This window comes from Diadema antillarum, unplaced genomic scaffold (assembly GCF_040938485.1).
Source record: "Diadema antillarum isolate AM-2024a unplaced genomic scaffold, OU_Dant_1.0 seq00000263_RagTag, whole genome shotgun sequence".
Classification (NCBI taxonomy): Eukaryota; Metazoa; Echinodermata; class Echinoidea; order Diadematoida; family Diadematidae; genus Diadema; species Diadema antillarum.
Genome location: NW_027271301.1, coordinates 1,870,433 through 1,885,254, shown reverse-complemented (window position 1 = coordinate 1,885,254; position 14,822 = coordinate 1,870,433). Strand labels below are relative to the sequence as shown.

General features: G+C 40.0%; 2 protein-coding genes across 2 annotated transcripts in view; one reads left to right on the top strand and one right to left on the bottom strand.

Moving 5' to 3' along the window:
• Window positions 1–9,598, top strand: part of LOC139729759 (dynein regulatory complex subunit 4-like) — a 29,718-nt gene extending 20,120 nt beyond the window's left edge. Inside the window, exons 8-11 of the mRNA XM_071640693.1 lie at window positions 128–214; window positions 3,293–3,502; window positions 3,792–3,857; window positions 7,539–9,598. Of these exons, the coding sequence (XP_071496794.1) occupies window positions 128–214; window positions 3,293–3,502; window positions 3,792–3,857; window positions 7,539–7,688 (513 nt within the window). The 3' untranslated portion in view covers window positions 7,689–9,598. The remainder of the gene's footprint in view (window positions 1–127; window positions 215–3,292; window positions 3,503–3,791; window positions 3,858–7,538) is intronic.
• LOC139729775 (tigger transposable element-derived protein 4-like) lies at window positions 5,429–7,441 on the bottom strand. Its single transcript, XM_071640709.1, has 3 exons — window positions 7,435–7,441; window positions 5,680–6,117; window positions 5,429–5,601 (listed from the first exon to the last, which is right to left on the bottom strand). Exons 1-3 carry the CDS (start codon window positions 7,439–7,441, stop codon window positions 5,429–5,431), a joined length of 618 nt encoding a protein of 205 aa, XP_071496810.1.
• Window positions 9,599–14,822: the final 5,224 nt, after the last annotated feature.

Here is a 14,822-nt window from a genome sequence, read left to right as displayed (position 1 = left end):
AAATTCTGGAAGCTGGTATGTGACATGAATGTTGCTTGAGGTTTCCTGTTCAGAGCATAGCTAATTCTCAAGTCAAGTGAACACCTACTAATATCTATGATGTGTGTGATTCATTGTTCTTGAACAGAGTGCAAAGGCAAGGTTAAAAATCATGGACAAAGAGTACAAGGATCTCCAATGGGAACATGATGTCTTGGAGCAGAGGTTTGAGCAGGTAAGCATAACTTTTGTTCTTTTCCTTTTCCTTTTCTTCTTTTACTCATAATATAGATGCCATTAACCATCCTAAGACTTTGCAAGATTATATTTCACAAATGCATGACATCTTATAACTTTTAAGAATAAAGATTTGCCAAACTAAAATTTGCCATTTTGAACTTCACTGACATGGACATAACTATGATACATTTCCCTGTGTTATAATATCCTTGTCAATACTAAGTGTAAAATGTATGCTTCCATCCATTTCACTGCTTATTTACCTGAGTGACCTATTCCGATCATTCATCATCCTGCGTCCGTCGTGGGTCTTGCGTAAACTGTTTACATTTTCAGCTTCATCTTGCAAACTCCATGACAGATTTTCACCTAACTTGGCAGGTAGCATCCCTAGGGTAAAGGAGCTCAGTTTGTTGAAATGGGCACCATGCCTCTAAGAGCACCCTAATGCCCTGAAAAGGAATTTACAAAAAGTCCTAACCAGAAATGATAGAGCGGAATTAGCACTGTTTGTAACTAAATTGATGACTTTAGTTTTAGGATTGTTTGGGCCCTGTGGGGAAGGGAGAAGGGAAGGGGGAGGGGAAGGGTGAAGCAACTTTGGGCCAAGTTTCACATTTACAGCTTTGTATTGAAACCTCATGGTGGATCTTCACCAAACTTCCCATGTAGCATCTCTAGGGAAATAGGATCTCTATTTGTTCAATGCCCCCAAAGCCCCTAAATTAAGGAATCTTATTTTTTTTCCTCTCTAGAACCAGTAGTAATAGAGCTACATGTAAGGTAGTGCTATGAGTAAGTACATTGATGACTGTGCAGTGGGGGGAGGTGAGGAGATCAAAGGGGGGGGGGGGGGGGGGGGCATACACTTTCAAATCTTCAGGTACTTCGGAATGCATGTTAACATATTCACCAAACGTGACAGGTATTCTTGCTAGGGTGATCAAATAAATATTTGCACAAATGGGCACCATGCCCCACTTAAAGGCCCCCAGGGTCGCAGAACCCTTCATTAGAGAATTTTTAAAAGATCTTCTTCTATAAAATCAGAAATGCTAGAGCTAAAATGCTCTAAGTGTGTTTTTATGTGCAGTTTCAAGTCTGTTCATGTTAGATGTAGGATAATTTCCATTGTTGGCTGGGGGAGGGGGATGAAAAAATTGAGACCAATGTTTACATTTTCAACTTGAAAATGCATGGTCAAATTTGTCTCCATGCTTGGCAGGTATTATTGTTGGGTTGATAGCATATATATTTGTACAAATTGGCACCTTTGCCACCCTTAGGGACCCCAGAGTCCCCAAGTTAAATATTAATCTTTAAACAAATCTTCTTTTAAACCAGATACAATAATGTATATACACTGGTGAATGTTCTTTCAAATTTGTTCGTGCCAGATCCAGGGATGGCCTCTTTGAGGCTAGGATCAAATAGGGGGCCAGTTTTCACATTTTCATCTTCTTTTTTGAAAATACATTGTGAAGTTTTCTGCAAACTGCAAACTGCAAACTTGGCAGGTATTATCACCAGTGTGCTGAAATATACAAATAGACAACATGCCCCTGCCCCTATTCCCCCCAAATTGACTATGTTCTTCTTAGGCCCCCATCTCACTAGGAAGGTGACCATGGCGATCTATGACGATTTAACAATTCGTGGCGCGATCGCCGTCCATCTCCATATTTGGCCTCCGAGGCGATTACACTACGGTTTCTCTACGTTCAGCCTGCGCTGTAGGCGATAGTGCCACGATAATGCTACGACGCTGCCACGTTTTTGCCGCTTTTCCAAGCCGACGAGACACGCTGCTTCTGCGATCAAAGCAATCGTATTGCGATATTAGTACGCTTATCAAGACCTCGCTACAACAGTGATACGATTGGAGCAACAGTGATACGTTTATGCCGGGCTCATGCTACGATCTCAAGCGATCAGGGTATGAAATTGGTTTCATGATTGAATTTCTTCAGGCAGATGTCAGTGTCAAACGAACGTGGATATGCAAAATATGGTTTTACCCTTACATCTTAGCATTCTAGAACACACCTGTAAGAACCTGATGTGAAATTGCACTATTAAGTTAAGTCATCCATTCAATTAAAAGGGTAAAATATGTATATAATATTAAAGAACCGGCTTACGAGCAAACTACAAATCGTATCCTACGATGAGACAAATTTATGAAGATATATTTGAAAAGATTACAACTGAATTTACTTTCATTGATTTGCAATGGTATATAAAAAACAAACAATTTAATACACAGAGTAGATTCACTTTCTTTTGTTCATGGTTGGTTCCTGTTACGTAATGCTGTAAAAGTGGTAATTTTCATGGGCGATGAGGCCGCTTTTGATGTGCTTGAGTTACGCCTAACGCGTTGCTACCCCGTCAGAGTTACGAATGTGGCGCTTTTAATGTGCTCGTGAGGCGAGTTTGATATGCTCTAAAACCACGGCGACCTCGTTACGGAAGTTTTGGATATATTCAAAACTTCCGTAGCGAGGTCGCTGACCATGGCGATGGTGGCGACCCTCCGCGCTTCTGAACCGCTCAAGATACGATGGAGAAGATTTAAAGCGATCAAGCCACGATCCACCGCGCTTTGTCGATTTTTGATGATCGTAGCGGAATCGCCGTCTAGTGAGATCGGGGTATTAGATTCTTAGTCTGCAAGAGTGTGTGGACGGTGAACTTGCAGTGCCTCAGGTGAGCACTAGACCAGCTAGATCTTTTGTTCATAAAGCTCCTGCACCTTGTCCTATATCATATTTGGGAGAGTATATCTATTGCAGGATCAGGCATTAGTGTAATCAATTTTAGACTACATCCTTTTGACAAATTTTTTCTTCAGATCAGTGCAAAGAGGTTTCAAAAACATTTTTGTAGCATTGATTTCAAACAAATACAAGAAGACTTCTTGTTATTTTCTGTCCTTATACAGCCTCTGTGAAAGACTGTATCAAAGTATCAAAATCACCCCTACATGAAGGCTGTCCTTTCATGTTGTGTGTGCATGTTTTGTGCAAATTACCCCTTCCAATCGTATTTATTGTTGTCCTTGCATCCACAGCTGCAGAAAGAGCGAGATGAGCTCTATGCCAAGTTTGTCAAGGCCATCCATGAGGTGCAGCAGAAGAGTAGCTTCAAGAACCTGCTGCTTGAGAAGAAGCTTGGTGCCCTTGCTGATACGCTGGAGAAGAAGGAGGCACAGCTCAATGAAGTGCTCTCTGCCTCCAACCTTGACCCAACTGCTCTGACTGTGGTCACCAGGAAACTGGAGGTTAGTTGCATTATACCCTGACACAAACATACACCAATCTGCATGTGGTTGATCAGGCAAGATGCAGACATTGTGAAACTCTACTCTTACATGAACTGTATCATCAGGTAGGGTTAGAGCTGTCTAAATGAGGACAGCTGTAAAAACTGGGGTCGTACTTTACATGCTATTCTGATTACTTATGTCCAGTATGACCAGTGACAACAGATAGATATTTTCTATGCAGTTGTTTAAGAAGTTTTTTTTTCCTCTCACACCTTCTATTTTCTGTATGTTCTCTGCTCTGCAGGATGTCCTGGATTCCAAGAATAGTGCCATCAAAGATCTCCAATATGAGCTGGCTCGGGTTTGCAAGGTAAGATAAGGAGGCTGATTAGCAGTTCATGGATTCTTTATGATCACTTCAATTATTTCAGTGGGAAAGGTTATATTAGTTTGTCAATTCCCATGAAGCATTTGACAGAATCCACTGACTGCATGTTAAGAATAAGTAGTGACAATAGTGTAAGTAGGGTTAAAGACTTATGAGCAGAGTTGAACAGATAAACCCCTCTTGTAAATTTCAGGACTGGAGGGAAATAAGTTGGTCTACTTATGATATGATATGAAACACAAAAGACACTGAATTCTTCATGTACAGTCAAACCTGTCTATAGCGGCCACCGAAGGGAAACCAAAAAAGTGGCCGCTATAGACAGGTGGCCGCTATAGACAGGTCGGCGGCCATTTTGCATTTTAACATGTGTATTGCACAATAGCATGGAATATCGCATGTTATTCTTTTTAAAAAAGGCAAATAAGTTTGCACTAGCAGCTAGAGTACGAAGATTTTGTTTGTGCAATTCACAAGTCGTGTACTTCATTTCTAATTTTATTTTAGGCTTCTTCTTTTCTTTTGATTTTTTTTTCTATTACTATTTTTTTATTTTTGTGAAGATTTGACTACAAATGTATTGTGAGATTCAGCTACGCGACCCAGGCCAACGCATTACCGATACCACGATGGGGACGTATCTCACTCGGTGTCATGTTGGCTCTGAAAAGAGCCGTTTGTGGCCCTGAAAAGGGCCGTTTGGTAATGGTTGGCACTGAAAAGAGCCGTTAGGAAGTGTCAAAGAACATCAAATCTTTTTGAAGAAGTCAAGCATCGTGGTCTGTCGGACCTCCTGTCATTGTCGTTGATGCTCTCGGAGGACTGCATTTTCCAAGCCATCGCATCTTTCGAGAATCTCGGTGTACCCTTTGCTCACTGCCAATGCCTGTATGTCTGCAATGCTCTTCCCGACATCAACAAGATTTTTGAGTTTGAGCTGGCTGAGCTGTGGTTCCTCCTCTTCGCTGTCTTCACCGTCATCATGGTTGGATTCAAGCCGACGCTGAAAATCCTGCACAGTTGAAGCCTGGTCGGGATCAGTTGTCACGAGAGAAGCATCAGTTGTCACCAGGTCCTCCAAGGACATCTCCAGCTCCTTCTTGACACACACCTTCCAGTCCATCGCTTGGCTCTTCTTGCTCAAGTTCTACCTCACCGACGTCCTGGGGGCTGACACCGCACTTGCGGAAGCACTTTTGTATTGTTTCAGCGTTAGTGTCTTTCCATGACTGATCGACCCAGTAAATGGCCTGGAGGAGGTTGGTACGTCGCATGATATCAGGGGCAGTTAAGCCTGGTTCCTGCTCCATGTGCTGGATGATCCCTCTCAACTGACGCTTTCTGAACTTCAACTTCGCCGCTTGAATGATTCCCTGGTCCATGGGCTGGGTGACGGAAGTGGTGTTCGGAGGAAGGAAGACCGGTTTGATGTTCAACAACTGCAAGTGAGGATGGCAAGGAGCATTGTCAAGGAGCATGAGGATCTTTCGACGTTGTCGCTTCATCTTCTCGTTGAGCTTTGTTATGAAGAGTTCAAAGAGATTGCTGGTCATTCAGGCCTTTTTGTTTGCATGATAGTCCACAGGGAGATCCTTACGTTCAATCCTACCGAAGCATCGTGGTTTGATTGACTTGCCGATGATCATCGCAGGCTCCTTTTCTCCGACGGTGTTGGCGCACAGCATGAGAGTGATGCGCTCCTTTGACCATTTTCCGTGAGAGCAGTCTGTCCCTTTGAAGTGGAGGGTAGAATCAACAGATGCCTTAAAGAAAAGTCCCGTTTCATCCATGTTGTAAATGTCACGGAGGTCGTAGTCAGCGCACAGTTCGGGCAGCCTCTGTTTCCAGTCATCTACAACATCTGTCTCGACTCCACCAATCTCTCCGTTCATCTTGCCGAAGATGATGTTGTGCCGCCGACGGAAAGCCTCCAACCAGCCGTTTGATGCTTTGAAGTCGTCGAGCTGTAGTTGCACTGCTACATCCCTTGCCTTCTGCTGAAGAAGAGGACCGCTAACAGGGAAAAGCCGAGCCGTGCAATCCTTGAACCATTCGTAGAGGATGGCATTCAGTTCATCATTTGCTGTCTTTCGGTTCTTTCGTTTGCGGTCGAGTGGTACATTTCTTTCAAACACCTCGATCCATTCCTGCTTTCTCTTCAGTATGTTTTGGATTTGAGTTCTCCCGCAGCAATGCCCTTGAGGAGAAAGCCTCTCGGCGATGGTATGTGCGCTCAACTTGTCTTTATTCAAATTTATGAGTTCTTCCGTCGTGATGTTTTCATTGCAACTGATTGACAAATTGCCCTACATCGACCTAAATAAGCACTGAATTGATCAGTGTTTTAGTAGTAGCCATGATAAAAAATCATGGGCGTACATACTCGATACTGTTCGAATCCTGCTCGAGTATGTACGCCCATGATTTTTTATCATGGCAACTTGTCTTTGTCGTGCATTCTGATGACTTCCATCTTTTTTTTAAGGAGAGCTGATGCTGCCCTCCTGGCACTTTTGCAGCGTTGGTAGCCATCTGGGAGTTGTGGTATTCGAAGCAAACTCAGAAAAAAAACACAAAAAGGAACTTGAACGGCGGTGAAAACGGTGTGATGCAATGCGATATGAACGCAAGAAAAAGAAAAGAAAAAAAAACCAGACGTACAGTGCTGATAACTTCGTTGCGTTGTAGGGGGAGAATACAGCTGGTGCGTAACAATTGGCTGAAAGTAAGCACGGACACTGACATTGTTTCTCTCGGGGCGAGACAGATTCGAGCTCTTCAATGGAAAAAAATATCCATTTTTAAAAAATAAAATAAAGGCGTTGTTGAATTGATAAAAATAAATTAACATCTGAAACATTTTTACCTTGAATATTGAAGTCTTTATTTTGATTATCTTGAATTTTTGTAAGTCTTCAAAATAACATTTCGAGCGTGAAGTGCTGGTTCGTACCAGATTTGCATGTGTGGGGATTGCGAGCGACTTTGAAGCGGGGATCGGTAATGTGCAAAGCTGACGTGAACAATAAACAATATTCCAAAACGAGAATCCAATTGTCCTTGTACGTGTATTCAAAGGAATTTTTATCACTAATTAGTCGGCATATTGGTAAAATTCTATGACGATATTGCAAGCTGTCTTTGCCTTTGTAGCATCTATTCAGGGTGGCATTATTGAAGTCTATATCTAGTCAAGTTGGCAGAGTAATAATACGGCTTTTCACGACGAAGAGCTGCGTTTGTCAGTCATGTCTGTGTGATAGAGCCAGGAGTCTGAAGAATGCATGCAAAGAACGTAGAAGTCAACATATTCATGGCTGATAAACTGTTCAGGTAAATTTTTGTGGCCGCTATACGCAGGTTGATACACTCCATGGGATACAAAATGAGTGGCCGCTGGCCGCGTTAGGCAGATGGCCGCTATATAGAGGGTCTATAACACAGAAAATTAAAGTTAAAATTGAAGTTAAGACTAGCATATTAAGCACACTTACCTGACAGCTGTTCTGTTTGTGTGTGTGTGTGTGTGTGTGTGTGTGTGTGTGTGTGTGTTGCGTACCAGCCATCAATCAGAGCATATGAAGCAACGATAGTGGCATTCTTGTGCATGTCTTGCAGAGTACATACTTATTTTTTTTTTCTCTATGTTGTTGATTCTTGCAGGCACACAATGATCTACTTCGTACTTACGAGGCCAAGCTGCAGACCTTTGGTGTTCCTACAGAAGAATTAGGGTTCAAGCCTCTGGAAAGTACAGTTGGAGGACAGGCGCTTGGCCAGGGAGCAGCGGGACTCGTTGCTGCGCCCACATAGACCAATGGAAACTTCTGTGTGAATACTGGGACACTTGTGAAATCCAACTTTCTTTGCAGTCTCCTTCTGATTCCATGAAGTGTTTGCAAGGAAAAACAAACCTTGAATCCAGAATATTGCTTCCCAAAATTAGAGATAACCATCATGATAATGGTATCATTATTGTTAAGATGTGTTGTTCATGCTTACTTGCATCAGCCATTGAGTACTCCGCAGAACTGAGATGATCAGTACCCTCAACAGACCACATACTTATTGCAATTCCATTACAGCTGTGATTAAACTAGGTTCATAAAAGAGTAGCTGATGAAAGTTGCTTAACATAATCACAGTTTAGATTACCTTAATGTCGTGTTGCTTTCAAATGGGAGAGAACCATTGTGAACCTCCAACTACTGTAAAAGTGGAAATTTTTGTGGTGTTGAAATTTTCGCGCATTTTGCGCAATCAGAAGCTAGCGCAACAATAAAAGCACTTGAATATTTTTGCTTGCCATAATGTTCCAGCAGTAATGTCTTGATTTTGCAGAATTAAAAACACACAAAACTCTTTTTAACCAGCCAAGCGTAAAAAAATTAGTTGCGCGAAAATATCCACTTTTACAGTATTGGGCTCTACATAGTGATTTGTCGGTGGAATGACATCCCAATTCCATCTGCCAAAGCAAGCAGATACTAGAGATTCCAGACCCTTTGTTGTGCCAGTCACTGCCTTTCAAAAAGTGCCCCTTCTCAGTATGTCATGAAGAGCAAACTGAATTTTCATGATTACAAACAAGACAAAACGAAAAGGGAGGGAAGCACAGACTTGCTCATATGTAGAGGGTGTATGCTGAATGTAGTATGGAAGCAAAGCCCTAGCTATTCTTTCTCTGTGCTGCAGTTCTGGTCTGGTATTTAAAGTATGGTGAACGAGACATTAAAATCAAGAAAATCATATAAAAGAAGGTGTCAAAGCAGAGGGAATTGTCTCCTTAAACAGATTTTTAATGTGACTTACTAAAAGATATTCACGCCACTGAGAAATCGCGAGTTAAAACCGACTAATTTGCTTCACTGATATTCGCTCCGGAACAGCCGTCTTTTTCTAGCCCTAAAATATGACGTCACAAAATGAACAAAACCCTTTACGAGTGCAGTGGGACATCGAGGCCACCATTCATAAAGCACATATTTCTTGGTGAGCGGATGCAATATCTGGCCTGTCTTTAGTTGCATCTGCTTTCTCGGCTGAGACATTAAAACGTCCAATTTTTACCTTATATTGTACGGAAAGACTTTGAGTTTGACATTGAGAGTGAATTGAGTGATGACAGTGACAATGACACTGATCGTGACAGTGGCAAAGTCGAGGTGGTAGAAGAAGCGAGGGAGAGGCGATGGATATGGAAGGCCGCTGCGGACACAACTCGTTTGGGGCATACATGGAAACGGGCATACATATGCAACTGCCTCTCCATACGTATGCCCCAAATGAACCACGTCCGCAACGGCCCTCCATAGACGGAGCCCACTGTGTGGATGGAGTGCATAGCACAGCACACATTTCGTGACGTCAGATCGGGTTCAGGTGGTCTAAAAAGGGTCTCAAATACACCATCTCTCCATCGTTCTGGAGACATTTTTACCTTCTGAAAGTTAATTATTCATATTCCTAGAGACTTAAGCTTTCCAGAAATGTATGAATCACCTTGTTTATGAATACAGTATCATCCTTTTTTTCTCGTTACCATACTTTAAGGTTTTCAGAAATTGATGTTTCTCCCTTTATGGGACAAAGAAAAAAAAAAAGAAAGACCAAAACTGGCTTTCGAGGGAATTTGACTGGTTAGAGTGACTATTGTCCAGAGCAGAATCATATTTCCAAAAAAGAAAAGATACTGGTATTCTTGCTTTTGTAACAAACGTTCAGTAATGCCAAGGACTAGTTCCAGATTTGTTTTGTTCTGCTTGAATCGGATGAAGAGCTATGGAGTTCACCACGCTCAAATTTGTCACTAAAATCAATTCACAGTCAGTGATATGTATATATATATATATATATGTATCTGTACAGAGAGAAAGTACAATTTTGGATAAGTCCTCTGTGTATCAATATAAATGATTGTAAATCACTTGGTGTGAAAATAAAGCTATCCCACGTTCTGTATATGTGGTTTCAATTTTGCTTTTGTATTTAAAAAAAATCACAAGAACTATACCCCAAGTTTAACCAAACACTAAGGCCCGAATTCACGAAGATGGTACAATCTTCGTGACCGTAGTTTTGAAAAGACCATAGTTTTGTGCGGGGCACCAAGTGTCGCATGGCCTATTTCGTTGACGAAATTACATTTTGTAACGAAATTAACATTTCGTCGACGAAATGACAGATTTCGTAACAAATTACGGTAGGCCATGCAACACTTGTCGCCCCATTAAAAAAATATGGTCTTTGTCCATGGTCTAAACCATTGACAAGATTTTACCACCTTCGTGAACTCGGGCCTAACTGTAGGACCTCTTTTTCCATAAGAACCTTGACATTTTATGCTCTGCCACTCAACAATTGTAGGCTTGCTTTCATTGTTCTTCTTCTCCTTGACAATCTAATGGCAATATTGTTTTGTAAGGTGCACACACACACAGCTCACATGCACCCACACACATAAATATGTACATACTGGAGAACAGCTCATTAAAAAAACCAAAAACAGTTAGCTATACATTTGTAGAATTGCAATAAATGTGGCATATTGAAATGCACTTGTATGTCACAGTGGACAGACATTTCCCTCCTTTTATACTTCTATAATATTAGCATTATTCCTATACACCACCTACCTGGTTTCCATGGCAATGACATTAACAAAGGTATTTAAAAACATGCACAAAAAAATGTACACATTCACCAACTGTTCAATACATGGCATACATAGTATGAAAATATATTGTCTCACTTACCACCTGAATACTCCATGAAGTAATTTGTATGAAAAAAGTTTCATTTCGAACAACCATTTCTAATTTCTATTGCCTTAATTAATGCATTGTATTATAAGACATCTGCCAATACAAAATAGGAAAACCATAAGCTCAGGGCATGTAACCAATCTTCAGATAGTTGATAAGGAAAAATAATTTATGATTTTAGCAATTTAATGGTTTAGGTTTGACCCAATATTATCATTTTACTATAATACAGTAGCAACGATCAATGCCAATTTCATTTCCAGAGAGACAAGATATACTATGGAAGTACATGTATAGTGAAGTGCATTCAGACAATGAACCATGGGTGACAGGACAGTGGACAAACGAAGTCAGAAGACGGATATTTGCTAAGTTAATGCTTAGAAACAAACTTGATCCATATTTTTTATGCTTTTATTAAAAAAATGCTGTTATTATGGCAATGCATTGTTTCAACATTGATAAAATATGTGTCTTGCACATCTAGAAATTGTGTCTTGCACATCTAGAAATTATATTGGTCACATGTGCCAATGTCAAATGCTAAAAAAAGACTGAAGGAGGAAGCTCAATCCACAATATTTTTGTAGAATTTTTAATAAAAAAATATTGTACAATTATATGATGGCAAGACATACTATAGCAGTCACATGTGCCCAAAATCAAGTCAAATGCTCAAAAATTGGAAATTAGCTTAATCTTCAATATTTTTGTATGATTTTCATTTTAAAAAGCTGTTACATATCTAAACGTAAAGTTGTATCAGTCCACATTGACGAAAGATGCGTTTCGCACATCTAAGTGCTATAGGGGTCACATGTGCCAAATCCTATGGCTAATGCTCAAAAACAAGGAAGTTAGCTCAATCTACACATTTTTGTTTCATTTGTATAAAAATTGCAGTTACCATGGCAACACATCTTGAAACTGTAAAAAAAAAAAGGTGTTTTGCGCAGTAGCGTATTTCAGCAATCATGTCTCAAATTGCAAAGCAATTTATGCTCAAAAAGAAAGAGGAGTTCAATCCACCTCATTTTGTATGATTTGTATAAAAACTTGTCAGTGGCATATCTACGGGGGAGGGGTTAGGGGGTTTAACACCCTCCCCCCCCCCCCCCTTGGGCTGCCAAGTGAAAAAATGCGATGCGCATAGAAAAACGCCATCATGTGTGCAGACCCACACAGTATGCTCCTAACACTGTCTCATGCTCAACCTCTTTCTGTCAACACATTTTTTGACACTCGCACAAATGTGTATTGCACAGCTACACATTACATTGATCACAATCCATGCAAAATTTCACTTGAACTGCTTCAACACTGATAAAGCAGTTCCATGCACATTTTGGTATGATACACTGTATTTTTAAACTCTGCCGTTACCATTGCAATGTATTACTTGCTACACGTACTGACAAAAAAGGTGTCTTTCACATCTACTGATGAAAGTGGTCATGTCTCACATGCTGAATTTTGGGTCCATTGCTTGGGTCCATTGCTCAAAAGATGAGGGAGTAAAATATATTTCAATCCAAAAGATTTTCCAATGGACTGACAGACTACTGGCAACCCTACCTCTGGATGATTCCTATACCCCCTTACACACTTTGGGGTGGAGGTATGTACAAAAAGAGAGAACAATTTGCTCTTCTAGCTCTCTGGTAAAGTAAAGAAATTAATAACCTTTCTAACTAAAATCATTGCCACTTATGCAAAACAGTAATTTTAATTTTGTATTCCTAGGATGTCATTTTTCAAGTCAGCACACTTGTGTATGGTTAACTCAGGCACAGTTCATGTGAGGTATCAAACGGGCAGGATCCCACTTTCATGTCATCACATTTGAATTCATTCGCTGACAAAGACAGAGCACAAAAAAACACACAAACAAGTGAGTGGATTTTAAAACCTGCACAGTGGAGTTTCATTTTCCCTTCTGCAAAGGTAACTGCATACTCTTGTAAAAACTAACCAAAGCACAAACCAAAAAACACACACACAAATAAACATGGTGTACATGATCATGAATCCAACAGTAAAGTCACATGGACAGACTTTTGACACACAGGAAGGCATCCTTTCAGGAAACAACCCAAATGCTGAAATATATGAACATCAGTGAATGCTGTTCTTGAACATTACAACAGCCAAGCTTTATCTGGTGGACCATCCAAATATGAAATACAGTCAACCGCGCATAAGTCGAATAATCGCCCAAGTTGGAATTCTTTTCAAGTTCTCTTCTCTTTATATTCTATTGATTTTAATCCCTCATAAGTCAAATTTTCTAAGTCGAAGCTATTTCTTCAGTCCAAATAGATTCGACTTAGGCAAGGTTGACTGTATTTACTTTTCTTTGACAAGAGCAGGATGAGAACAAAGTTCTAGGCATTAAGGAAGTGCTTTAGCTCATATTTTTTTATTATCACCCGGCATACATTTCCAACAAGATAGTGAGTATAACAATAGGTGGAAGTGATGGCAGCATGCAATTACTTCCTGTTACCATCATTAATACTTTATAGAAAAAGATGCTTGTGATGTTTGATCCCTGAATGAAATCAAGAATGTTTATAAATTACATACAATTCACATTTTTGCCTTGAAAGTTAATTTCACATACACTGTACTTGGTACATAAGAAGGCAGCATCTGTAATTTCATGTCAATCTGAGCATTTCTTAGTATCACAACCTGTAGAGACTGGATACAATGGACATGAAAACATAACATTTCACCCAATTACACTAAAAACAAAACAAAACAAACCAAAATAAAAAGAAATGAAATACTTAGATATTTATTTGACTTGGAAAATTGCCAAGCCTTTCATTCATTCTGCCTTTCAATAGCTCATCTATAAATATGATGGCCACAGTGAAACTAGCATATATTTCAGCAAAGATTATGTTGTAGTCTGATTTTGGTAAGCACATGGAATATGAAACGATCAAAATTTGGACCCCTATATTAGTCAATGGCTCATCAAAATGGTTAAAAATATGACAGACTGGTCATATTCTTGAACACTAGTCATGATATCTGGTCAAAAGTCCTGGCTAGTTACAAGAAAATGTTTGGAGTGATTATCCTATATATTACATCACATAATACAGGGCTCGACACTAACGGTGGCCCGGTGGCCCGGGGCCACCAAAAATGAAAGTAGGGCCACCAAATTTCAAAAAAGGGCAAATTTGGTGGCCCGCTTCGGGCCACCAACATTTTTTGAAAAGTACGTCAATAAATTCATAACCTTTTGCGCCGGAAATGCATAAATGCATGCAGTGAGTGTGTGCAAACGTAGTAACTTTGTCTTTTGTGTTTTGAGAAATAGAAATATGCTCTTCTAGCTTCTTAATTATTTGCATGTAGGCCTAATCTGATGTCATTTATTTATGTTTAGATGTTGCAACCCATGTGCCTGTCAATGAAGATTTATACTCAGTCTTCACCATTCAGTAGTTAAATTTGTTTAAAGGATGGATGAAAAGGACTGAATGAGTGCCTGAGAGTGAGTGTTGCGAGTTTGTTGAGGTTTATTTATGAGTAGATATGTCCAGCTTCCAATTCTTACTATGATAGAACTTAAATATTTGACTAATTTACAAAAAAAAGGACCTTAACTGTTGTTTTTTTTTTGGGCCACCAAATTTTTCTCTTGGGCCACCAAAAATCTGAAATTGATGATTTTGGTGGCCCCATCGGGCCACCAAAAAAAAAAAGTTAGTGTGGAGCCCTGCATAATAACTGGTAAGGCTTGAGGAAAAACCATGTACGTGTCGGCCTTCAAACATGCATCAATGAAGGTCAGTGCAAACACATATAAAGGTAAGCATTAGTTTCAAAAGACTTTTGTAAAAACAAAGTAGTGAATGGGGAAACCTTGACATGGCAGCGTTAATGACTACTGGTAGACCTCAGTTTTCTCTTCTTAACTCCAAGAGACTTGCATTGAAATCTCTCAGACTTTCTACATAGCCTGTGATTGATGTAGGAAATTATGTACCACATGACAAAAACATAAACATTTGACCACTGACCTCCCAATACCTAGCTTCCACAGCCATGCAGTATAATTCATCATGCATATTTGTACTGCATACAGTGTATGCCATTAAAAAGATCAACCAACATGTAAAATGAATTAACCCATTACAATTGTACCTACAAAATCATAAAA

Excerpts from the sequence above, each read along its gene's own strand:
- LOC139729775 (XM_071640709.1), bottom strand. Across the intron at positions 5,602-5,679 it reads GTGCGCTGACTACGACCTCC|ACTGCTCTCACGGAAAATGG; the intron begins GTGACATTTACA and ends TCAAAGGGACAG.